Genomic DNA, 27,351 nt, shown 5'->3' on the forward strand with positions numbered 1-27,351 from the left:
ATATTCAAAGCTACCTGGGGTTAGAATTTCAGCAACTCTCTCTGGGTAATACAATTTGACCCACAACACATACATTTGGCTTTACATCTTACCTGTGTGATGCTAGTTAATCACTGTAAAATGCCTGAAGCAAGTGCTGTTATCCCCATTTTAGAAATGGGGAGCCTGAAGTGAGAGAAGTTAAGGAGCTGTTCAAGTGCAACAGATAGTCTGTCGCAGAATCACAACTTGAATTCAGTTTCTGGATCCCATACCATTTCTTTTCAAATTATACCATCTAACACTTGAAATCAAGGAGAGCACTGATCCTGATACTTAAGCAGGTTGAAATTCCTGAGTGTTCCTCTAAACCCTAGACAAAATTTCCAGGTCCAATCAGGCAGCCAAATGTTGGTCCAGAACCTGTCTAGTGTGAGCTGGCATTACTGCATAGCAACTATAACCTTGCGTAGCAAACAGTAGGCATTTACTGCTCATGCCTCTGGGATCGACTGGGAGTTAGACACACGCTCTCTCTCTCTCTCACACACACACACACACACGTAGGAAGATGTGAACACTCAGCCATAAAATATGAAGTCTTGTCATTTGCAATAACATGGATGAGTCTAGTGGGTATTATGCTAAGTGAAATAAGTCAGACAGAGAAAGACAACTGCTGCGTGATCTCACCTATACGTAGAATCTAAAAAAAAAAAACAAACAAGACAAAGTGAAAATAGGTTCATAGATACAAAGAGCAAATGAGTATTTACCAGAAGGAAGAGGTGTGAGGGAGTAGGTGAAATAGGTGGGGGGGGTTGAAGAGGACAAACCTCCAGTTATATAATAAGTCAGTTACTGAATGTAACATACAGCATGGAAATATGGTGAATAATATTTTAATAACTTTGTGTAGGAACAGATGGCTATTAGAGCTATTGTGGTGATCACTTCATAATATATGCAAATACAAAATAATTATGTAGTACCCCTGAAACTAACACAATATCGAATGTCAACTATAGTTCAATAAAAAAAAAAGTCTTTTCACAAAAGAGAACTTTCTTAGGGAGAAACATTAAATCCAGGAAGTTCTCTTACCCATTTGCAGTAACATATGAATTTATTCAGGGAAATTTACATGCATGAAAATATTTTATCATAAACATATTCAAAATTATATCTTCCACTATTATCAAGACCCAGCTTTAATAGATGAGTCATTTCAAAACAAAAGTGCAGTTTACGCTTGGTAAACCTGTGTGTATATTCCTTTGTATATGGTTACCTATTATAGATAAAGCTTTGAGTGAATGAGGTTGGTAGAAGCTACAAAGATAATATGAAGTCAGATAACCTGTTATAGTGAAACTGTAAAGGCTAGAAAGATTGTACAGAAAATAAGCTCTGAAGCTCTAAATTGAAGAAATGGATAATTGAGGAAAATTATCCACGTAAAGTGGTTTATATTATAGAAACTGTGTAAGTAAACTAAACAGAATATTTAGATTACTTGAATATTTTCAAGGTCCTTTATTTCATCTAATCTAAGACATTGTATTAGGCAGGGTTCATATAATGAAAGGTGAACCATACCAGGAATTTCCAATTGAGGTGGTGTAATACAGGAATTGATGAAGAAGGTATTAGAAGGCTATGCTGAAGTTACCTAGATATAGATAGTACAGTTAGTGATTACCACAGTAGGGGATAAAAAGAAGTAGTTTCACCAAACCGAGAAGGTTGGTCCTGTGTGGCTGGTGCTTGAGCTTCTGAGGGGTTACAATGTGGCCGAGGTGAGCATAGCTGGGCATCTCTCTAGGGGCCCAGGCTATGGCTGGTTCTGGAATTGCCAAAATAATCTGAAGGCTAAGCCCATGAAAATATGCTTGATACCACTAATTTACTAGAGAGATGCAAATCAAAATTGCGATGAGATGTCACCTCACACTGGTCAGAAAGGCCATTATCAAAAATCTTCAGGTATAGAGGGTGCTGGAGAGGGTGTGGAGAAAGGGGAACCCTTCTACACTGTTGATGGGAATGTGAGTTGGTGCAGCCACTATAGAGAACAGGATGGGGGTTCCCTATAAAACTAAAAATAGAGCTGCCATATGACCTAGCAGTCCCACTCTTGGGCATATATTCAGAGAATACCATGGTTTAAAAGGATATATGCACCCCAGTGTTCACAGCAGCACTGTTTACGATAACCAAGACATGGAAGCAACCTAAATGTCCATCAACAGATGAACAGGTAACGGAGAGGTGGTATACATATACAATGGATGGTTGGTTGGTTAGTTGCTAAGTCGTGTCCGACTCTTTTGTGACCCCATCGACTGTAGACCATCAGGCTTCTCTGTCCATAGGATTTCCAGGCAAGAATACTGGAGTGGGTTGCCATTTCCTTCTCCTGGGGATCTTCCCAACCCAGAGCTCGAACCTGGATCTCCTGCATTGCAAGCAGATTGCAATGCAAGCAGTAGTGTCTTTACCACTGAGACACCAGTGGGGCTATATACAATGGAATATAAGCCATAAAATAGAGTGAAATATTGCCATTTGCAGCAACATGGATGAGCCTAGAGATTATATTAAGTGAAGTCAGAAAGAGAAAAACAAATACATGATATCACTTCTTTGTGGTATCTAAAAAAATGGTACAAATTAACTTATTTACAAAACAGAATTAGAGTCACAGATGTAAAAAGAAAACTTATGGTTATCAGGGGAGAAAGGTGGAGAAGGTAAGGATAAATTGCGAGATTGAGATTGACATATACACGCTGCTATATATAAAATAGATTAACCAACAAGGGCATCCATATAGCACAGGCAACTCAATACTCTGTAATGACCTATATGGGAAAATAATCTAAAAAAGAGTGGATATATGTATGTGGATAGCTGATTCACCTGAAACTAATACAAAATCAACTGTACTCCAATAAAAATTAAAAACAAAAAAGGAATCTGGAGGCAGAGGCTACTACTGTCTGCTGTTATCTAAGCAATGCTGTCAAGAACTGGAAAGTAATTCCTCTCTCTGTTTCCCCACCTGCCTCCCTGTCAGCCTGCCACTGGCAGAGCTGACCAGGATACCCTGGAGCATGGGCGTGTGGGGTCTGTGGTTCCCACATCTAGTTCAAGCATCCCAAAGTGCTGAAAGGTCGGTTTGATGCTGAGAAGAATAGACCAGTTAACTGAACGGATACCACTGATTATAAGACAGCTCACTATCTACCCCTTAGTAAGAAAATCTGACAAACCACAGCACAAAGCTTTAACATTTTTGCATTTTCCATAGGTTATTACCCTCTGCGCCATCAAAGTATTGTAAAGCAGTATTTCTTAAAGAGTACTTTGCTTTTGTCTCTTGGATTTTTCTTTTCCATAAGATACACATTCCAGAAGCTTTGATGCTGGCACTCTTGCAGTCTTACCAAAAGATGTCCACTGAAAGGTTTCAGACAACAGACAGTTTGACGGGCTGAACTGCGTGCCCCCAAAACGTGCATGTTGAAGTAGTTTAGAATGTAGTTCGGTTTGGAGATAAGACCTTTAAAGAAGTGATTAAGGCAAAACAAAACTGTTTGGATGAGAAGAGAGATAGCAGGGGAGCAGGTGCACAGGAAAAAGCCATGTGAGGATGCAGGCAGAGCTGTCTGCAGTCAGGGGACAAGGCGCAGGAGAACCAGCCCTGCTGGCACCTTGACCTTGGACTTCCAGCCTCCAGAGCTGTGAGAAATAAATATCTATTCTTCAAGCCACCCACTCTGTGGTATTTTGTTATGGCAGCCCTAGCAAACTGACACAACCAGGAAGATGTCTTAAATGGCATTTAAACAATACACGCTGCTGCTGCTAAGTGGCTGCTAAGTCGCTTCAGTCGTGTCCAACTCTGTGCGACCTCATAGATGGCAGCTCACCAGGCTCCGCCGTCCCTGGGATTTTCCAGGCAAGAGTACTGGAGTGGGGTGCCATTGCCTTCTCCAACAATACACAAAGGACCATCAATTCACATAACTTGATGAAGTGTCCACGATGTGGTCAGGCAGGCAGTCAGATCTCTGTCATCACCATAGCCTGGCCAGTTATAAGATGCACTGCAATTACTGAAATCTAAAATGAGAAATAAATGTGCATTTTCATCTTAAGAAATGCTGTCATTCCTTCAGTGTTTGACCTGTCAAGTGTTACAATTCCCTGTCTGGTCGTCCTCGACAATTGGCTCTTTGTTTCCATAAAGACTCTTCGGTGAGTTCTGAACACATGGGTTGAGGTGAGCCTAAGAGCTGCATTTTTTTATGTGGTCATTGATTCAGGAAATCTGAATAAGAAGAGATAGATAATTCAGTTGTTTTTCAGTTGACGAGTCATGTCCAACTTTGTGACCCCATGAACTTTGTGACCCCATGAACTGCAGCACGCCAGGCCTCCCTGTCCCTCACCATCTCCTGGAGTTTGCCCAAGTTCATGTCTATTGCATCAGTGATGCCATCCAGCCATCTCATCCTCTGATGCCCTCTTCTCCTTCTGCCCTCAATCTTTCCCAGCATCAGGGACTTTTCCAGTGAGTCAGTTGTTCGCATCAGATGACCAAGATACTGGAGCTTCAGCTTCAGCATCAGTCCTTACAATGAGTATTCAGGGCTGATTTCCCTTAAGATTGACTGGTTTGATCTCCCTGCAGTCCAAGGGACTCTTAGGAGTCTTCTCCAGCACCACAGTTCGAAGGCATCAATTCTTCAATTCTTTGGCGTTCTTCCTTCTTTACCGTCCAGCTCTCACAACCGTACGTGACCACTGGGAAGACCATAGCCTTGACTATATGGACCTTTGTCAGCAGAGTAATATCTCTGCTTTTCAACACACTGTCTAGGTTTGTTATCGCTTTCCTTCCAAGAAGCAATCTCTCCTGATTTCATGGCTGCCGTCACCGTCTGCAGTAATTCTGAGCCCAAGAGGAGCTCTGTCACTGCTTTCACCTTTCCCCTTCTGTTTGTCATGAAGTAATGGGGCCGATGCCATGATCTTAGATTTTTTATTTAGTTTTAAGCCAGCTCTTTCACTCTCCTCCTTCACCCTCATCAAGAGGCTCTTTAGTTCCTCTTCACTTCCTGCCATTAGAGTGCTATCATCTGCACATCTGAGGTTGTCGATGTTTCTCCTGCCTGTCTTGATTCCGGCTTGTAACTCATCCAGCCCGGCATTTCTCATGATGTGCTCAGAGTATACGTTAAACAAGCAGGGTGACAGGAGACAGCCCTGTCGTACTCCTTTCTCAATCTTGAACCAATCAGTTGTCCCATACAGGGTTCTAACTGCTGCTTCTTGACCTGCATACAGGTTTCTCAGGAGACAGGTGAGATGGTCTGGTGTTCTTATCTGCTTAAGAGCTTTTCACAGTTTGTTAAGATTCACACAGTTAAAGGCTTTAGCGTAGTCAAAAAAATAGAGGTAGATGTTCTTCTGGAATTCCCTTGCTTACTGTGTGATCCAACGAATGTTGGCAATTTGATCTCTGATTCCTCTTCTTTTTCTAAACGCAGCTTGGACATCTGCAAGTTCTTGGTTCGCATAATGCTGAAGCCCATCATGCAACATTTTAAACATGACCTTACTAGCATGGGAGATGATTGTAATTGTCCGATGGTTAGCACATTCTTTAGTACTACCCTTCTTGGGAATTTAGATGACCTTTTGCAGTCCTGGGGCCTCTGCTGGGTCTTCCAGATTTTCTGACATATTGAATGCAACACCTTGATGGCATCATCCTTTAGGGTTTTGAATAGTTCTACTAGAATTCCATAGCATCACTAGCTTTATTGACAGCAGTTCTTCCTAAGGCCCACTTGAATAATTTAGTATTGATGGCAAATTAAAAGCAACCTGTGTGGGTATTACTTTAATACACAAGTTGGTAATCCTTTTAGCATAGAATAATCTAATCTGTGCAAACAAATGGGATCCTAGAGGTGCCAGGTGAGGGACAGCTGTGGCTGAAGAGGGCAAAGTGCGAAGACCCAGTCCCTGGACTGATCTGACTTCTGTATGCAGAGGGATGGCTGGAGTGGGGAGTTTTGCTGGATGGAATCCAGCAGCTAATTTGGGTTGTATTCTTTAATCTAGTAGTTCAAACATTAACATTTAAAATGACTATTGCAGATATCAGATTCTGCCAAATCCAGAATGTGTATGAAAATATGCGCTTCATTTCTTTCATTAAGCTGCCACCTCTGTATCTCCTGAATGTCCTTATTCATTGCCTCTAAGGCTCCTAGAGAAAAATATACCTTTGAAAAATATGTAAGCAAGTTAGCAGAACATTATGGAGCCATCACAGAGAACAATAACCCTTAGACAAGGGATTTCAGCTTTTGCCAGTTGGAGAACAGTGAGTCATTTTCTTCTTTGCAATCTCATTGAGGTGAAATGTTCCCGATACAAATACTGTCCCCAAACTCTAATTAAGCAAATGACTTCTCATTTCCCGCACTGAATTTTTTCTTTAATCGTCTTCTGGACTCCGTTTCAATGAGATTATTTCCAGACTCATTCAAGGCTCTGTCCCAGTTCCCAAAATTCCATCACCCTTTGGCTTCTTCATGCATTAATCTATTCAGGTAGTGTATCAGTTAGAAGTTTTTGGTTGCAAATAAGAACATGGGAGCCAAATGGCTTTAACAATAGAAGGGATTTATTGGCTCACATTACCAAAAGCACAGAGGTGAGGCAGGTCTCAAGCATGGTTTATTGAGGGTTCTCCTTTCTTTTTGATTTACTTTCCTAGCTTAGCTTTCTGACCCCTCACAAGATGGTAGCCAGCAGAGTACACTTTTCCCATAATTACTGAGCAAAATTGCTGAATACTACACAGAGGGGACGACCCTAAAGCAAATCCTTTGTCTAAGATAAATAAAGATCTACTTGCAACAGCCAAGACATGTTAACAACTTAAGTGTCCATCAATGGAAGAATGGATAAGGAAGATGTGGTACACACAAATGCACAAATACACACACACACACACACACACACACACATACATATTTACACAATGGAAAATTATTTAGCCATGAGAAAGGATGAAATTCTGCCATTTGCACAATATGTACAGAGCTAGCAGGTAGCATGCTCAATGAAATAAGCCAAATGGAGAAAGATAAATACTGCAGGGTATCCCTGAGATGTGGAATCTGGGGAAGAAGAGGCAACTCATAGAAACAGAGAAGAAAAAGGGTTGCCATGGGCTGGCAGGAGGTGAAGGAAAGAGGGAGACCTTGTCAGAGTACAAACTTTCAACTCTAAGATGAACAAACCTGAGGATCTAATGTAAAACATGGTGAATACAGTTGATAACACTCTAATATTGAAATTTAATGAGAGAGTAGAACTTAAATATTCTTACCAAAATAAAAAGGTAAGTGATTTGATGGTTGTGTAACTAGATGGGAAAAATCCTTCCACAATGTGTGCTTAAAACAAATCACCACAATGTACATATCATTTATTATTTTTTAAATTGAAATATATAACTGACAATTTTGTGTTAATTGCTGCTGTATAGCAAAGCATTTCAGTCACATATATATATATATATATTTATATATAGTCTTTTTTAAAATATTCTTTTCCATTATGGTTTGTCACGCGATATTGAGTGTAGTCTCCTGTGCTGTACAGTAGGACCTTGTTGTTTATTCATCTTATATACAATAGCTTACATCTGCTAACCCCGAACTCCCACTCCACCCCTGTCCCAACTCCCTCCCTCTTGACAACCACCAGTCTATTCTCTGTGTTGCTGATTCTGTTTCTGTTTTGTAGGTAAGTTCGTTTGTGTCATTATATTTTAGATTTCACATATGGGTGATGTAATACAGCGTTTATTTTTTTCTTTCTAACTTACTTCACTTAGTGTGATAATCTCTAGATCCATTCATGTTGCTGCAAATGGCATTATTTCATTCTTTTTTATGGCTGAGTAATGTTCCATTGCATACATGTACCCTCCTCTTTATCCGTTCCTCTGTCATCAGACATTTCGGTTGTCTCCATGTCCTCGTGGTTGCCAATAGTGCTGCTGTAAACACAGGGGTGTGTGTGTCTTTTTGAATTAGAGTTTTGTCCAGATAGATGCCCAGGAGTGAGATTGCTGGATCATATTGTAGCTCTATAGTTAGTTTTTTAAGGCACCTCCGTACTGTTCTCCATAGTGGCTGCACCAGTTTTACATTTTAAATATTAATGTCTTACAATTTTGCTTGTCAATTATGCCTCAATAAAACCGAAATTAAAAAAGAAAAATGCATGTGGTTTATCTGGCAAATGGCCTTTGACAAAGGAGTTGGGAATTCTGTGATTAGTTTGCCCCATAAGACTGTGCCCTGGAGCTGGGGTCAGGGGAATAGAGCAGACATTTGGGGGTTCACCACAATGCAGGCTCATGATGACTTTCCTGTTGTGTTTTCTTGTTCCTACTTTGTCGTTTTTTTCCTGATTTTTTTTTTCACATAACTAACATCTTTAACTTCTCCAAGTTTCATTCATTAAATGTCTTGCCACTTGGTCTTGCAGCATAAAGAGCGTTCTGGCGAAGATTCCCTCATCCCAAGCTGACAGTGGCCTGTGGATTTTGACGCTGTTTCTTCAGTCTCATTATCAGCTTGATCAGCTGCTTTCAAGGGAAGGTAAGTTCCTTTTCTCCTACCAAGTAAAACACAAGGAATGAGAAAAGCAAAAGCAAGTTTTCTCTGCTTTCTCCTGATGGTCTTTCTCACGCTGCCCAGACACAGTGCAGAAGCAGAAGGTGGTGTGATGGGCTGGCGTCCGCAGCTGCTGTCCGCCCTCAGGGACCAGCGATGCCTCAACCCCGAGCCAGTGGGCTTCCAGGGGGCTGGGGACCGGGCCCACCTCCCTCAGGAGGTCTGGGAGGGCGAGCCCGCGCGGGGTGGGCCTGGGGTTACCATCTCACAGGAGAGCCACGTAAAGCCCAGATTGTTAAGAATGGCCAAGAACTCAGGGGCTACTCTGGGAAAGCAGTCATCCAACAATCCTGTCAGATTGTATTACTGAGAGCCAAAATAGTCTTAAATTTTGAATATGTCATTTGTCCTTAAACAAAAACATGTTGCTCCCTTCTTGTATCTTCATTTTGGCAGGCTTTGGCCAACTGAGGACCATCTGGTAACCATGGTTTTCTGAGTATCCCATAAAGCATCCAGTGGACCTGGGTGGTTATTTGTAAACTATTAACACATTTAATTTATGCATTGCAGTATTTTATTATAAATACTGCCAGCTTTGTTGTTCTTTTTAGACTAAAGACTCAGTGAGTCCAAAGATTAACCCTTTTTTAATTTAGTTTTTTTTTGATCAGCATAATATAGGTACATAATTTTAAAATCTAACAATATTGATTTTAGCAGTATCACTGATGCTTACCTGTCCGTTGCCTGAAGCACTTATAGGAAGTGAACCCCGAGCTGAATTGTCCCGAGTTTACCTGAAATACGCCGCTGCATGTACATGTGCACGCTAAGTTGCTTCAGTCACGACCGACTCCTTGCGACCCCATGCGACCCCATGGACTACAGCCCTCCAGGCTCCTCTGTCCATGGTATTCTCCAGGCAAGAATACTGGAGTGGGTTGCCATTTCCTCCTTCAGGGGATCTTCCCAACCCAGAGACTGAATCTGTATCTCCCGTGGCTCCTGCATCGGCAGGTGGGTTCTTTACTACTAGAGCCACCTGGGAAGCCTGCATACTGGTGCGTAACTATGGAGAGAGCCTTGATAGGGATCACACTGATGGAGCATTTACTGTGTGCTGGGCACTGTTCTAGCTGCTGTGTCTATGGTAACATTATGAACTCTTATGAAATTAGCATCGCTATGGCCTCCATTTCAAAGACAGGAAAACTGATGCTTAAATGATGTGTTCAAAGCCACACAGCTAATAAATTGAGCCACTATTCTAATCCCTACAGGCCAAACTCACATTGGGGGCTCTGGGTAGATGACACCCCAGAGAAAATGTCTGTCAGAGGGACAGAAGCCTGGGACTACTGACTAGGTCTCCTATGTGGAAAGTCAGTTTTCAAGTACCACATTATGATCCAGGTATATATGAACACTCTTTTGTATGTCAGATGGTGAGCACACATTTCTGCTGGGCATACCAGACAGTGAAATTGTTAGGTCACATAGTAAAAGTTGGACTTCCCTGGTGGCTCAGACAGTAAAAGCATCTGTCTACAATGAGGGAGACCCGAGTTCGATCCCTGGTTCAGGAAGATCCCCTGGAGAAGGAAATGGCAACCTACTCCGGTATTCTTGCCTGGAGAATCCCATGGACGGAGGAGCCTGGTGGGCTACAGTCCATGGGGTTGCAAAGAGTCAGACACAACTGAGCGACTTCACTTCACTATAGTAAAAGTACATTCAAATTGGGTGCATGCTGCTCAAGACTATCCTAAAAGACCAATTTATACTCCTTTCATCAGCAATATTTGACATTTCCAGTCAGGCCCCACACACGTCAGCAATTGAGTTACAATGTCAGTGTAAAATGTCTTTCTCATTTTAGCCATTTTGGTGGATTGTCAATGATGTCTCTTTGGAGTTTTAGTTTACATTTCTCTGACGCCCTAATGAAGTTGAACGTCTTTTCATATGTCTATTGGACACTTGGATTCCTGCTTTTGTGAAGTGATTGTTCTGATCTCTTGCCTATTTCTCAATTTGGTCATATGAATGATATTTAATAGACTAGATTATAATCTGGGGCCATATTTTTAAGAGCATGGCACAATCTCACTACTGTTTGGCTATGCATTTTCCCTGTATATAGTAGCTGCAGCTTATTGAGTATAACTGAGTGGTTCTAGAAAGTTGCCTCAGGAAAAACCACCTCTCTACTTTCCTCCAAAAATTAAAAAGCTGTCTTAAATAACATACATTTTTTGGCAAATGGTGTTGAACACCTGGTATATTAGTGGGGCATTTTCTTCTATCCCAAGGGCCATATGCTCCCAGGTGACAACTTTGAGAATGCTTACCTCTTAGACAAATGCTCACGTGTCCCTACTTGACATATGGTGAGTGTAGGTGGACCCTTGCTGCCCTAGAGGGCCTCTGCTCCCCGCTGCTTTCCTGGAGCAGTCAGCATGCCTCTGGGCACATGCATATGGAAGCCTTGCAGCAGTGATGCCTGCCTTCCTAAAAGGGCAAGAAGCCAGCTCTTGTCAATGTCTGCGCCAGAATCTCTTTCTGTGACACCCTTTGGGAAATGACCTTAAAAACTCAGAGGTTCAAGTGTTGTTTTATCATTAAAAGGCAAGAGTAGAGATAACAGGGACATTAGTGGTAAATGTATATATATGAGTTGCTCAACCTCTGTGAAACTCGGTTTCCTTATCTGTGAAATGGGATAATTCTACAGGACTGACTTCAAGGTTGGGGTGAAGCTAGAGACAGTGCATGCAACACACTTAATCCAGGCAAGTGTTCCCGTGTGAGCACGGGCATAAGGGCTTGTTTCAGTGAGCTGTGCTGCATGGCAAGCCTCACCAACACTTGGTGGCCTGAAAAGTCCTCAAGAAGCCAGCGTCAAGGTGTTGGCTAGTTGGCATGTCTCTGGAGGCTTGGGGGAGAAAATCTACACCCAAGCTCCTGTGGGTTGTTGGCAGAATCTTGTTTTCCTTTTTCCTGCTGGCTGGCTGTCAGTAGGGGACCCCACACGGCTTGGCTTCTAGAGGCAGTTGCCCCCCACGGTCTTCAAACCAGCAAGAGCTCACTGAGTGCTGCTCAGACCTCAAATCGCTCTTGTTCTGAGAGCCATCTAGAGAGCTGGACTCTGTCTGGTAGGCACCTCGGAGGTGAAGCCCAGCTCTGACCTCTCACACTATGTCCCTGTGCTCCCAGCTGCCGTGTGGGTGTCTCTACACTGAGGACGCTTCTGGAACCTAGAAAGGCTGCTCTGTCTGTGGCTGAAAGTCCAGAAGAACTGTGGGCATGGCTTTCTTTAGCCATTGGTAGAGCTGTCCTCAACCGCTGACAAGTGGTGGTGGATCAATAGCCCAGATCCTCAGAGAGTGTCCTAGGAACTTCCACAACAAAATGCAGTACACTGGGGGCCTTAACACAGCAGAAATGTATTCTTTCACAATTCTGGAGGCTAGAAGTTCAAGATCAAGGTGTTGTCATGAGGACCACACTCTCTCTGAGACTGTAACTAGAAGCCTTGGCTGCTGGCAATCCTCAGCGTTCAGCTGTGTCCCTCCCATCTCTGCTCTGTCTCCACAAGACATCCTTCCCAGTGTCTTCACATCATCCTCTTGAAATGACACCTGTTGTATTGGATGATGTGCTTCCCTGGTGGCTCACTGGTAAAGAATCCGCCCGTGATGCGGGAAATCTGGCTTTGATCCCTGGGTCAGGAAGGTCCCCTGGAGAAGGGAACGGCTGCCCACTCTAGTATTATGGTCTGGAGAATTCCACGGACTGTATAATCCATGGGGTCACAAAAGTCGGACTCGACTGAGCGACTTTCACATTTTTTTTTTTTTACTGCATATTGGATGAATGGCCCATTCTGTCCTAATGGGACCACATCTCCACGTAATTAATTCCACCTGCAATGACACTGTTCCCAGATAAGATCACAGTCTCAGGTCCTGAGGGTTTGGGCTTCAGCATTTCTTTGGGGATGTAATTCAGCCCATAACACTTACAGGGGAACTTGCTTTGATGTGAATATTATTCTGTTTCCCAGAGTCTCCACAGGGTGAGCTCCAGTCGCCCCTCTAGTGACTTGCTCCATAACTCTTGTTGGCCACCTTCTCTTCCCTCTGTCACTTCCTACTCTCCTTCTGGTGTTTTCTTTGTGTCCCAAATAAACTTTCTATACTGGAGTCCTTGTCTCTGAGGATCTGCCTCCAAATTATTTGTTTCTGTGGGAACACAAATAAAAGTAATGAAGAAATTTTATGGTGGGTTGACCCATTCAAAAACTCTCCTTTTGGACTTTAATTGACCCTGTGATGATGTTTGGGGCCTTATGGGCAGCACTTGAGAATTTACTGGCATTAAAAAGAAGCATAGTGATGTCGGATTCATTTCCATTCTGAACTGGAAAGAAAAGAAACAGGTCCTATTGGTACACTGGAGGGTGTCTTGCTCTCTGCAAATCCTATTGATACCTGCTTCTCCAGCTGTAATTAGAACCAGAAGGTTGCATGTCTCCATCAAGCACCCTGACAGACAGTTCTGAGCCCTTCATTGTATTATCTGAGATTTATTCTGTTTATAAAATTAGTCCTGTGGAGGTTCGGCTGTGGTCAGTTTAAGGCTCATGCCTTCCTGTGAATTAGCCTCAGAATTTATTATCCTCTTAGCCTACTTACAGATTCCTAAACATGTAATTTACAAAAAAAATAAAATTCTTTGTTGCAATCCCTCCATCCATTTAATTTGGTGCTTATGAAATACAATGCAAGGAGCTGTTATTTCACAGCAAGAAAGCAGAAAACAAATTCTTATTCCTTAAAAAATAAGAGCAAGAACAAGAATAACAGGAATAACCATGGCACCATCAGAGACCGGTCATGGTGTGGATCCAGGTGGGGAAAGGGGGTGGCGGGTTGGGGGTGCAGGAGGTGATTTCCACAGCTCAGTCTCTGTCTCCTGGGCCTGTCAGAGAATTACCCAGGAGTCCTCATGAATGAATGGCCATAAACCCCTTTCGCATATGAGGAATCATTTGTGACCACCTTGAACCGAGATCTAGAGGAGTGAAGAAATATGTAGTCAACCCTTTGACCCTGTGTGACGGTTCTTTCTGCTTCATTTAGCAGCAGAACCCTTGAGACCATGCCCCTGTGTTCTTAGCCAACTCTCCCACCACAGATGGAGCCCTGCGCCTGAGGGTCACATCTGGCTGGGCAGGACATCTGAGATCATGGCTCTCCCCCGTCTTGCCTGGCGTGCAGCCTTTCTGTTGGAGCATGGGGAGGGACCTGCTCAGAAGCTTCAGTTTCTGATGAGATGTGCTGTTTCCGGGCTGCCCCGGGGCTTGCAGCTCCTGCACGTCCATCAGCTGTTGTAACTGGTGCGTGTTCCTGTGTGGCTCAGTTATACACGTATCCTCAACTCCTAGCGGAAGCTCTTCCTCTTAGGTTTACTAAAGGAATGAGTCGCTTAGAAATTTCCTAAGAGGAGCTACATGACAGAGGCTAAAACCCCAAGGGACGAGCTGAAAGCAGAACATACACATGAAAGGTGAGACTGACCAGCCAGGAAAACAAGCCCCATAATCAGATGCTAAGGACTCTGAATATGCAGTAAGGAAATATGCAAAGAGTCCCTCAAGAGCCATTGCTTTGCCTAGGTCTCTGTTACCAGAGATGTGCTTATGAGCTGATTCTGTTTCCTTCAGCTGGGCAGATGACAGCATCCTCTGCACAAGCCATCTGGGAGTAATGAAGAAGTGAGAAAAGGAAGCTAGGGGGAACAGGTCTCAACAAATGTGTTTCGCCCTGTAGTAAGCGATGCTTTGTATCAAGTAGAGCTCAATTCCTAGTGAAGGTTATTTTCACAAAAGCATCTGTTATACCCCCTGAGATGTGTGTGTGTTTAATTGACTGTTATCTTCACAGCAAACAATTCCATAGCCAACACCGCATCAGGCTTGGGATGGCTGTCCTGTCTCCGGAGGGCTCTTCGGGTGGGATGCTAATAGTGTTACCCACGGAGCATCACTAAGTGGTCCAAGTCAGAGCCACCCTGGGCCTGGAAGAGTGCTCTTGTGTACTGGCTGCAGACCAAGCAGAGAGGTTTCTTTTTTTCTGGGTTAATAAATAAAGCAGGTGGCTAGCATTTTGTCTTGAGGGTTAGAAGAGGAAAGCCTCTGTAAAGATGAGAGTGAAAGAAAATATTTTATGGTCACTAACACAGAAACCAAGGATTATTTCAAGTGGTAAACAGAAATCCTGAAACAATTCAACTGCCACTGTGGGTAGAGCTCCCATTTTGCCCAATGCCGCGCAGACTCACAGGTATACTTCAGCACAATGTTGTTAAAGAGCTGTGCCTACATTTCAGAGATGAGAAAATAGATGTGAAATAAGTTTCGGATCACAGACTCTTGAGAGTCAAAACAAAGATTCAAAATAAGACTCTGAAGATCTGAAGTCTTTGCAGGACACTGCCATGCAGTGCCTTAGTACAGAAAAGAGCAGGACAGAGCTTTATGTGATGCGTCAGCAAGCTTGCACAGTGGAAGAGGACTCCAGACCAGAAAATTATCACAGTAGACGTGCAGGCTTGTTATCAGCTTCCGAATGAGAGGCAACCTGGACTGGTATTCCAATCCACTGACTATTCTTATACTTGTAAATGAACAACTCTTGTGTTATCATTTAGGGATGAACACACTGAAAGCATCCCTTTCAGGTCCATCCCAGACACTGGGAACCCAAGACTGCTATTTGCAGAGCAGGCGAAACCATGGGCCAGCAGATGCTGATGCAGATGTCATCAGCACAGGCTCGTTCCTCTACAGACACTCTACTGTCTTCGATGAACAAAAGTTGCTGTCCTCAGGAGCTTTCACTGGGCAAAACAGCTGTAAATCTATGAGAACAGACTAGCCTCTGCATTTTCACATGACCCCCTGCAGTTTGTCACATGGTGAGATCAGAAGTTCAGTTCAGTTCAGTCACTCAGTCGTGTCCGACTCTTTGTGACCCCATGAATCGCAGCACGCCAGGCCTCCCTGTCCATCACCAACTCCCGGAGTTTACCCAAACTCATGTCCATCAAGTCGGTGATGCCATCCAACCATCTCATCCTCTGTCATCCCCTTCTCCTCCTGCCCCCAATCCTTCCCAGCATCAGGGTCTTTTCCAATGAGTCAACTCTTCGCATGAGGTGACCAAAGTGTTGGAGTTTCAGCTTCAACATCAGTCCTTCCAATGAACACCCAGGACTGATCTCCTTTAGGATGGACTGGTTGGATCTCCTTGCAGTCCAAGGAACTCTCAAGAGTCTCCTCCAACACCACAGTTCAAAAGCATCAATTCTTCAGCACTCAGCTTTCTTTATAGTCCAACTCTCACATCCATACATGACTACTGGAAAAACCATAGCCTTGACTAGATGGACCTTTGTTGGCAAAGTGATGTCTCTGCTTTTTAATATGCTGTCTAGGTTGGTCATAACTTTCCTTCCAAGGAGTAAGCGTCTTTTAATTTCATAGCTGCAATCACCATCTTCAGTGATTTTGGAGCCCAAAAATTAAAGTCAGCCGCTGTTTCCCCATCTGTTTGCCATGAAGTGATGGGACCAAATGCTATGATCTTAGTTTTCTGAATATTGAGCTTTAGGTGAACTTTTTCATTCTCCTCTTTCACTTTCATCAAGAGGCTTTTTAGTTCTTCTTCACTTTCTGCCATAAGGGTGGTGTTATCTGTATATCTGAGATTTTTGATATTTCTCCCGGCAATCTTGATTCCAGCTTGTGCTTCTTCCAGCCCAGCGTTTCTCATGATGTACTCTGCATATAAGTTAAATAAGCAGAAAAGTGCAGGTTTATAAGGGACATGCAGCTGCTCCTTTCATATCCTGAACAGTGTGTCACCTGAGATGGATGTAACAAGACATAGTTCGCAGAGAAACCCTCAGAAAGACTTTATAAAAGGAATCAGCATTTAAACAAGTGAAAATCGCACCTATGGTCTCATTAGGGAGACCGTACTTTGAAAACTTTATCCTTAATTAGATAAAGGGTCATTGCAGATGTAATCAGTAAGATGTGGTTACACTGGAGTCAGGGTGGCCCCGAATCCAGTGTGACTGATGTCCTTATCAAAAGAGAATCTGTGGACACTGGGCACAGACGGGCACACAGGGAGACTATAATGTGAAGATGAAGGCAGAAACCACAAAAAGCATTCTGTTTCTGGACGTAAATTAGAGGCTCAGACTGTAAAGAATGTGCCGGCAATGCAGGAGACCCAGGTTCGATCCCCGGGTTGGGCAGCTCCTCTGGAGAAGGGAATGGTAACCCACTTCAGTGTTCTTGCCTGGAGAATGCCATGGACAGAGGATCCTGGCAGGCTACAGTCCTGGGGGGCCCAGAGAGTCGGACACGACTAAGTGAGTAACACTTCTTCTTCTTTTTCTTTTCTGGACATCAGTTGCTTACTAGCTAAGTCAGGAAGAAATATGCTGCTCCCACTGCCTGGCCAAGATATTATAAATCTTCCTCCCTGTCCTCAACCTGGCAGTTAGCAGACCCCACTGGGTCACCATCCGTCAGTGTGTGAGCAGCAGAAAACAGAAATTGTCTGTAATCAAGTGAGAAGGAGGCAGTCCAAGTCCGAATTTACCCCAGGGGATCTTCAGAAAGGGCAGAATGAAGGCAAAGGTATGCAAATAGAACCAGGCAGGGGGAAAGATTAAACGCTGTTATTTGAATGCATAAAACTCTTCATGTTTAATAAATGCTCAGAGATCTGGGAAGGAAAGTTTGAGAGAAAACAGTTATAAATAGCATTCCATCTGAGCAGCTTATGCCCAGAGGCCAGCACTGGGTCTCTTTATTTATACTAGAACAAGAGCCCTTACCTTGATTTCTGGTCTAGTGCCTTGGTTTCCCTAGGCTCGAACTGCTAACTTACACTGTTGCACCTGTCCAGTGCCCCTTTCTGGTATTAGCATCTTGAGAGTTTCTTTTGGGAGCCATTCCAACCTCCAGTGATAACCTAGGTACCTTGGGTGAAACTCCAAATCCAGGAGAGACATGTGCCTCAGAGCTGATCACTTGGCATGTTCCCCAACTCATCAGTTTCATCAGTTTCATGTTCCCCAACTCAGATCAGTCTGAAATGAGACACAATGGTCTAAGAGACCCAATTGTGATATTAAAAAAAATTATTTATTTTTTAATTGAAGGATAATTGCTTTACAGAATTGTGCTGGTTTCTGCCAAACATGAAGGTGAATCAGCCATAAGCATAAATTTTTTTTAACCTAGAATATTGAGAAAGGGAAGCTCTCTTCATGTCAGGGTTGATTGCTGAGCTGGTGGGATGAGACCTGGAGTGGTGGGGCTTTGCCACCATGAGAAGGGGCCATATAATACAGGAAAGCAGAGAGCAGCAATGGAGAGAAATGGGGTCCTGATGTTGCAGGACTTCCAGAGTCCGAGAGTGGGCTCTTGTCTAACACTCAGAAATGAATTGTCCCAGGAGACACATGTGATGATGAAGCAAGAGGATTTATTGGGAATGGGTGCCCGGGCAGAAATAAGGGTGCAGGGTAAGGGAACCCAGGAGGACTGCTCTGCCATGTGGCTCAAAGTCTTGGGTTCATGGTAATGGGGTTAGTTCCTGGTTGTCTCTTGCCAGTCATCTTGCTTGGCCCATATTTGTTCTGACTCAGGGTCCTTCCTGGTGGCAAGTACCTCTCTCAGCCAAGATGGACTCCAGTGCAAAGGATTCTGGGAGATTGACAAGACATTGTATGGGCAGGCATCTTCTCCCTGCTTTTGGTCCCTCCCAGATTCTCCCAGCACCGTGTTCCTTGTCGGGGCCTCCTACTGTGAGACAGCTCATGCAAGTGGTCATCATCATGCCTATCAAGGTGGGCGATTTTGGTCAACGGTTCCCTGACACTGATGAATTACTCACATACCTGAAGTTAGCTTATCTCTGGACTTTTTAGGTCCTATTCTAATAGATAATCTTTTATTGCTCAAGCCACTTAGGGTGAGGCCATTTTCAACAATTGAAACCCTGATGGGTCTACACCCCACATCTTTTCTAGAGACTAGAGTTGTCCCTGAACCTCAACCAGCCTGCCTGAGGTCCTACTGTCCGACCTCTGTGGTTCTGGAGGCCTCCCTAAATCTTCTACCCTCATCGTTGAGGTAAGCGGTCTCAGCTGAGGGTGATTGTGCCCTTGAGGGGACCTCTGGCAATATCTGGAGACATTTTTGGTTGTCATAAAGGGGGTTAGGTAGATACAAGCTAGGAATGTTACTAAAGATATTACAATGCACAAGGTAACCCACTGCAACAAAGAATTATCCAGCCACAATGTCAACTGTGCCTGTGATGTTGTGATTTATAGTGAGACATATATATTTCATTTTTGTTCCCATCCCAGAACAGATCTCTTGGAATTTCTTTTTCTTTAAAAAATTTTATTGAAGCATAGCTGATTTACAATGTTGTGTTTATTTCTTCTGTACAGCAGAGAGACACAATTATATATATAACTGAGTTATATATATAACTTTCTTAAAATTTATTTATTAAATACATTTCTTCTTAAAATTTATTTATGTACTTATTGTTTTTGATTGTGCTGGGTCTTTGTTGTTGCACGCGGGTTTCCCTAGTTGTCCAGAGCAGGGGCTACTCTCGAGGTGTGGTGTGAAGGCTTCTCTTTGCAGCTGTTTCTCTTGTTGTGGAGCACAGGCTCTTGGGTGAGTGAGCTTCAGTAGCTGCGGTTCCTGGGCTCTGGAGCACAGGCTCAGTAGTTGCGATGCATGGGCTTAGTTGTTCCACGGCATGTGGGGTCTTCCCGGACCAGGGATTGAACCCATTTTTTCCTGTATTGACAGGATTCTAACCCTGGGTTGGGAAGATCCTCTGGAGGAGAAAATGGCTACCTACTCCAGTGTTCTTGCCTGGAGAATCCCATGGACAGAGGAGCCTGGTGGGCTACAGTCCACGGGGTCGCAGAGAGTCAGACATGACTGAGCCCGGACACCAGACACGGTCTATGTTGCTGCAGATGGCCTTGTTTAATTCTTTTAGATGGCTGAGTAGTATGCGGAGTTTCTTAAATGCTGTGAATGGTAAAGTTGTCTTTTGTTATGTTAATGAGGCAAGTTTTGGAAAGCCCTGAGGTGACCAAAGAATAGCAAGGAGAGATAAGAAAGCCTTCCTCAGCAATCAATGCAAAGAAATAGAGGAAAACAACAGAATGGGAAAGACTAGAGATCTCTTCAAGAAAATTAGAGATACCAAGGGAACATTTCATGCAAAGATGGGCACAATAAAGGACAGAAATGGTATGGACCTAACAGAAGCAGAAGATATTAAGAAGAGGTGGCAAGAATACACAGAAGAACAGTGCAAAAAAGATCTTCACAACCCAGATAATCACAATGGTGTGATCACTCACCTAGAGCTAGACATCCCAGAATGTGAAGTCAAGTGAGCCTTAGGAAGCATCGCTACGAACAAAGCTAGTGGAGGTGATGGAATTCCAGTTGAGCTATTTCAAATCCTCAAAGATGATGCTGTGAAAGTGCTGCACTCGATATGCCAGCAAATTTGGAAAACTCAGCAGTGTCCACAGGACTGGAAAAGGTCAGTTTTCATTACAGTCCCAAAGAAAGGCAATGCCAAAGAATGTTCAAACTACTGCACAATTGCACTCATCTCACATGCTAGTAAAGTAATGGTCAAAATTCTCCAAGCCAGGCTTCAGCAATACGAGAACCGTGAACTTCCAGATGCTCAAGCTGGTTTTAGAAAAGGCAGAGGAACCAGAGATCAAATTGCCAACACCATCTGGATCATCAAAAGAGCAAGAGAGTTCCAGAAAAACATCTATTTCTGCTTTATTGACTATGCCAAAGCCTTTGACTGTGTGGATCACAATAAACTGGAAAATTCTGAAGGAGATGGGAATACCAGACCACCTGACCTGCCTCTTCAGGAACCTGTATGCAGGTCAGGAAGCAACAGTTAGAATTGGACATGGAACAACAGACTAGTTCCAAATTGGAAAAGGAGTAAGTCAAGGGTGTATATTGTCACCCTGCTTATTTAACTTATGTGCAGAGTACATCATGGCAACCCACTCCAGTACTCTTGTCTGGAGAATCCCAGGGATGGGGGAGCCTGGTGGGCTGCTGTCTTTGGGGTCGCACAGAGTCGGACACGACTGAAGCGACTTAGCAGCAGAGTACATCATGAGGAACGCTGGGCTGGAGGAAGCACAAGCTGGAATCAAGATTGCTGGGAGAAATATCAATAACCTCAGATATGCAGATGACACCACCCTTATGGCACAAAGTGAAGAAGAACTAAAGAGCCTCTTGATGAAAGTGAAAGAGGAGAGTGAAAAAGTTGGCTTAAAGCTCATCATTCAGAAAACTAAGACCATGGCATCTGGTCCCATCACTTCATGGCAAATAGATGGGGAAACAGTGGAAACAGTGGCTGATTTTATTTTTGGGGCTGCAAAATCACTGCAGATGGTGATTGCAGCCATGAAATTAAAAGATGCTTACTCCTTGGAAGGAAAGTTATGACCAACCTAGACAGCATATTAAAAAGCAAAGACATTACTTTGCCAACAAATGTCCGTCTAGTCAAGGCTATGGTTTTTCCAGTAGTCATGTATGGATGTGAGAGTTGGACTGTGAAGAAAGCTGAGTGCTGAAGAATTGATGCTTTTGAACTGTGGTGTTGGAGAAGACTTGAGAGTCCCTTGGACTGTGAGGAGATCCAACCAGTCCATCCTAAAGGAGATCAGTCCTGGGTGTTCATTGGAAGGACTGATATTGAAGCTGAAGCTCCAATACATTGGCCACCTGATGTGAAGAGCTGACTCATTGAAAAAGACCCTGATGCTGGGAAGGAGTGGGGACAGGAGAAGGGGATGACAGAGGATGAGATGGTTGGATGGCATCACCGACTCAATGGACATGGGTTTGGGTGGACTCTGGGAGTTGGTGATGGACAGGGAGGCCTAGCGTGCTGCGATTCATGGGGTTGCAAAGAGTCAGACACAACTGAGCGACTGAACTGAACTGAAGTGACCAAAGAGTGGACGTGCTGGTTGTCAGGGAAACCCACCAGCATTAGAGAGCTGAAACTTTCAGCCCACCCCTATGTCCTGGGGAGGGGGGAAGTGGCTGGAGATTGAGTTCAGTCACCAACGGCCAATGATTAATCAATCATGCCTGCAAATGAAGCCTTCATAACACCCAAAAGGACAGATATGGAGAGTTTCTTTTTTTTTTCTTGTTTATTTATTTATTTATGTATTTTTAATAGAAGGATAATTGCTTTGCAGTATTGTGTTGGTTCCTGCCATCCATCAACAAGAATCAGTCGTAGGTATAGGTATGTGCCCTCCCTCTGGAACCCGCCTCCCCGGTCCCTGGAGCATTTCTTGGTAAGCATGTGGGCATGCCACCATAGTGTTGGTGCCCAGAGCATGGAAGCCTGGCCCCCCTTCCCACAAATCTTGCCCTTTGCATCTCTCCCATCTGGCCGTTCCTGGTTATGTCCTTTTGTAATCAGTCTAGGATCTTGTAAACTGGTCCTGAGTTCTGTGAGCCACTCTAGCAAAGAAGTAGAATGTCGGGAGGGGATTGAGGAAGTTTGAGCTGTGTAGCCAGTTGGTTAGAAGCACAGAAGACAACCTGAATTTTTGATCTACATCAAAGGGTGTATGGGGGTGTTGGATGTCTTGAATATGGTCCAGAATGAACCAGAGCCTCTAGAGTTGGTTCGTGACAAGTAACATTCATCCTCCCAAACAGCTATTTTTAGCACAGCAATGCACCGTTTATAAGGGCAGTGGAGAATTTGTATCAGATTCTGTATGGTCTAAAAGAACTTGAGCTTCTCCTGCCTTTCAGGTCGTGTCTGCATATGTCTGTCAGTTACAGAGATCTTCCCCTGGAGAAACAGACCATGGTCACATCTTTTTGGCTCCATGATGTGGTGAGTGTGGACACTGGCTGACAGGAGGCTGATTACAAATGGAGGGAAATGAATGCAGATCGATGCTCTGGCTGGAGAATCCTTGCTACGTGATTTTGGAACTGCTTGCCCATGTCTGGTGGATGACCTCTCAAGTGTCCCTTTAACATTATCATGTGAGCAGCGTATTTCCAAGCTTAGAAATGTGATTGAAAGAATGGATTTCTGTGTGTGAACAAAGGATAGGGAAGGGTTGCAGGGGAGTGTGTTTGTCCCAAGCGAGTCAGATGGATGCTTTGTGACGGCTCTTTTGGAAAGCTGGTCATGTATTTTTGGCTTGGGAAACCTCCGTTCTGACACGATTCCCCTGGAGGACACATCACAGGTGCTGGGAGAAGGGAAGCCCCAGCTTTGACTTCTCATCAGACCACCGCATGCCGCACAGGCGGTCAGGAAAGGCCTTTCAAATTCTAGTCGTAATAATCTAGAGTTCACATGGCCAAGGACTCCAGCTTTGTAAACTTAGTTTTTTAACCTCAAAGGTGTCTCTTGGGGCTTACCAGGTGGCGCTAGTGTAAAGAACCTGCCTGCCAATGCAGAAGACATAAGAGATTTGGGTTCGATCCCTGGGTCTGGAAGATCCCCTGGAGGAGGAAATGGCAACCCACTGTAGTATTCTTGCCTGGAGAATCCCATGGACAAGAGGAGACTGGCGGGCTCCATAGGGTTGCAAAGAGTCAGACATGACTGAAGTGACTTAGCACGCAAAGCTGTTTGGGGTCAGACTGGAGGCTAAGAAGGATCCAGTAGTGGAGGCTGAGGTCTGGAGGCCGTGAGGGCTACAGGCTAAGCGGGCAGGTCAGCATCACCGCTTCTGGGCAGCACGTTGTGATCCAAGTGGACAGCAGCCGGTGAGGCACTGGGCTTCTTAATTTGTCATCATTAAATATCCCCACTTCCAGTGAAACCAGAGAAATAGTTCAGCCTCCCTTGATTTCCTCAGAGCTGTGAGGGGGGAGGAAAATGGTCTTCCAGGCCCTTCTTTGCGGGATCCTTTGTTATGAGTAAAACTGGGATGTGTCCTATTGCTTTGGTCATTTATGAACTCCAGATGCTTCCAGTTTTAAAATATCTTCCCTTTTCTTTCCTTTTATTTTGTGCTAGTGTACAGAAGTCGATTAAAATGGAGTCCAGTTTTCCCTTCTTAAACCAGGAACGTGAGGAACGTGTGCAAGTCATGGAAGGCACACACAATGACTGAAATATGTCTCAGGGGCTTCCCTGTGGTCCACTGCTTATGACCCCGTACTCCCACCGCAGTGGGCACAGGTTCCATTGCTAGTTGGGAAAATAAGATCCTGCAAGCTATGAGGCTGGGAAAAAAAAATACAGTGGACTGAAACTTTTAGGTACATGAAAGTGAAGGTGTTAGACACTCAGTTGTGCCTGACTCTTTTGCGACCCCATAAACTGTAGCCCTCCAGGCTCCTCCATCCATGGGATTCTCCAGGCAAGAATACTGGAGTGGGTTGCCATTTCCTTCTCCAGGGGATCTTCCCGACCCAGGGATTGAACCTGCGTCTCCTGCAGGAGATCTTGCATTGGCAGGCAGGTTCTTTACCACTGAGCCACTTGGGAAGCCCTTAGGTACATGAAAGATAGCAAATGTTAGTTTCATTGCTAGCACAAATTTCAAAATGACACCTTTGAGGCAGAACCAACTGTAACACAACCACATCCACAGCACAGGGGCATCTATAAAACATCCACACTTTTCATTTTGCTCCTTATAGCACCAGGCTGTTGTTAAACAGAACAGCTTGCTACCCTGATGTCAGACTCTAATGCTTGGCAGACAGAGTCCTTGTGTTCCAGAAGACACGCAGTTGACCAGCTTGACAGTCCCCAAGCCTCTGCCTCTGAAATCACAACAATTGTATATATGCCCAAAGAAAGAAAAATAAGATTTTATATGTTATCTAAAGAACAGTATGCTGGTAAAAAAAACTCTCGCTGAAGTATTGTTGTTTAGTTGCTAAGTCGTGTCCAACTCTTTATGACCCTGAGGACTGTGTAGCTTGCCAGCCTCCTTTGTCCGTGGGATTTTTCAGGCAAGATTATTGGAGTTAGTTGCTGTGTCCATTTCCAAGGTATCTTTCTGACCCAGAGGTTGAACCCACATCTCCTATTTACCGCTGAGCCTCCAGGGAAGCCCAGCTAAAGTATTATATGTGGTGTTTTTGTTGACCGTGTTCAATTCTGCAGGGAAACTCTGCGATTGCATATGAATTCTTGTCCCTGCTCCATCTCTCTTCCTATAACCATCCTGGTTAGTATCAGCTTGTTTATTTTCACAGATGAAAGAGGGAATGGGGGAAGAGAATGACTTCCTGAGCTGTCTGATTTTTAAAAACTGATAACCATTATGTGTTTAATAGGTCTGAACAGCAACAACATATCTAGTAATGTATGCATCACATTTAAAAATCCCCTACAAAGAGCAGTATACACGGTCAACCCTAGTTTTTTGTCATTTCATTAAATGTTTAAGTTTATATCCTGGAGTGAATCTATTTTAGTACATGTAACATCACCTTAGGTTTTTTTTTTTTCTGATTTTTTTTTTTTTTTTTAATCTGAGGCTAATTGCTTTACAATATTGTGCTGGTTTCTGCCATCCGTCAACATGAATCAGCCACGGGTATACATATATCCCCTCCCTCCTGAGCCTCCTCCCATCTCCTTTCCCATCCCACCCCTCTAGGTTGTCAGAGCACTGGGCTGAGTTGCCTTTGTCACACAGCAAATTCCCACTTGCTGTCTGTTTTACATAGGATAATGATACAGCCACATTGGGCTTCCCTGGTGGCTCAGCTGTAAAGAATCTGCCTACAGCGCAGGAGCTGCAGGAAACACAAGTTCGATCCCTGGGTCAGGAAGATTCCCCTGGAGAAGGGCATGGCAACCCACTCCAGTATTCTTGCCTGGAGAATCCCATGGACAGAGGAGCAGTCCATAGGATCGGAAAGAGTCAGACACGACTGAAGTGACTTGGCACACACAGCCACTATGGAGAACGGTATGGCGATTCCTTAAAAAATCTAGAAATAGAACTACCATATGATCTGACAATCCCACTATTTAGCATATACCCTAAGGAAACCATAACTGAAAGAGACACATGTACCCCAGTGTTCGTTGCACACTTGTTACTACCTTAGTTTTTAAAATAATTTCATACTGTTACATATCATGGAGCTATCATAATTTATTTAATCATACTCAAAATAGTGAGCATCTAGGTTGCTTCCACACTTTACCCACTGCAAACAGCTCTGTAAGGCATGTTTATAGGTTAATTTACAGTCTGCAAGCTACCTATAAATCTAATATTTGAATTACCCAAGTCCTGTGAAATTCTCCTGGGTTTATAACACAGATTCCTAGGTAAGTGAGGAGAAACTAGAAAGGTAGACTGGCGGGGGCGTGGGGGGGTTGACTTCTCCTCCATCCCTGCCATTGCAACCACCACCCCTCAGGGTTATTTTTCTTTAAAGTCTCACTATTAGGTATTTCCCGTAACACAGCATACTGGTTCAGTCCTCTGCCTGCTGCCTGAGCACCTAACAAATTTCAACTCACATTTTTAAATTGGGTTGACCAAAAGTTCGTTCGGTTTTTTCCAAAAGAAGTTAGAGCAGAGAATCTCGGGTCCCAGATGCCAGCCTGTCTCAGAATCACCTCCTTCTTCACAGTGTCCTCTACTTTACATGTTTTATCACAATTATGTGTGTACCTGGCTGTCTTCCCACTTGGACTCTGAGCTCCTGGCAGGTTGGACTGGGACTGACTTGTTTTCCCCTCTTTAATGCTAAGCAGACTGTCTCTGACATACAGTCCCTCAACTAATGTTTGCTAAATGGCACGGGAAAAAAATTCTAAGTCAATTTGGTTGTATTTAAAAGAGAAAAGCATTAGCGGTCTGAAGTCAAGTGTTAGTCTTAGGTCTTTAGGAGTCGGTGTGGAGCTTCTTTAGTAGAAAAAGCCTGGGAGAGATGGTAAGATCAGCTTTCCATCCTGTCTACCATGTAGGTTTTGATATTTCATTTTCTCTGACAGTCTTCAGCTCCTTGGTGCTTCAACTTTGGAAGTTTCATTAACTGGAAATTTTCAGGTTTTGAGGAGACATAATAAAATTAACAGAAAACATAACATTGACACCAAAGGAAAAAAAATCCCAGGCAGGAAAGAAAGGGCTACCAAAAAAAGGCTTAAGAGACCTAAAATACTTGGTGTAATGAGGTTTGATAAGGAACGTGTGTCTATATGAGACCATTGGGGGAAACCCTTGCTTCAAGGATGCTGAATCACCATTAGCTCTATGAGAGCAGGAGTCAATGCTTCCTGCTCTCCAAGTGTGTGTCAAAGGAGCTTTTTCTTTTTTTTTTTTTTCGTTTTTAGCATAATTATCCTCTGAACTTCCAACAGTCTGAAATAATATTCTGGAATTATTTTTTTACAACCATGGATTATAGGAAAATAAACCCTCAATTTAAAAAAGTTCACTTAAAATGGAATGTTTGATTTTTCAAAAAATAATTCCACCATACAAAAAGTCAAGCTTGAAT

At 43.7% G+C, this 27,351-nt stretch overlaps 1 protein-coding gene across 1 annotated transcript in view; it reads left to right on the forward strand.

The window, feature by feature from the left end:
* The window catches only part of LOC145517360 (uncharacterized), a 177,096-nt gene that overhangs the window by 12,369 nt on the left and 137,376 nt on the right, over positions 1–27,351 (forward strand). Inside the window, exons 4-8 of the mRNA XM_081519636.1 lie at positions 8,566–8,678; positions 18,432–18,632; positions 18,816–18,918; positions 22,089–22,138; positions 22,660–22,744. Of these exons, the coding sequence (XP_081375762.1) occupies positions 8,566–8,678; positions 18,432–18,632; positions 18,816–18,918; positions 22,089–22,138; positions 22,660–22,744 (552 nt within the window). The remainder of the gene's footprint in view (positions 1–8,565; positions 8,679–18,431; positions 18,633–18,815; positions 18,919–22,088; positions 22,139–22,659; positions 22,745–27,351) is intronic.

This window comes from Giraffa tippelskirchi, chromosome 8, assembly GCF_054371585.1.
Source record: "Giraffa tippelskirchi isolate mGirTip1 chromosome 8, T2T-mGirTip1v1.2.pri, whole genome shotgun sequence".
In the NCBI taxonomy this organism is placed as follows: domain Eukaryota; kingdom Metazoa; phylum Chordata; class Mammalia; order Artiodactyla; family Giraffidae; genus Giraffa; species Giraffa tippelskirchi.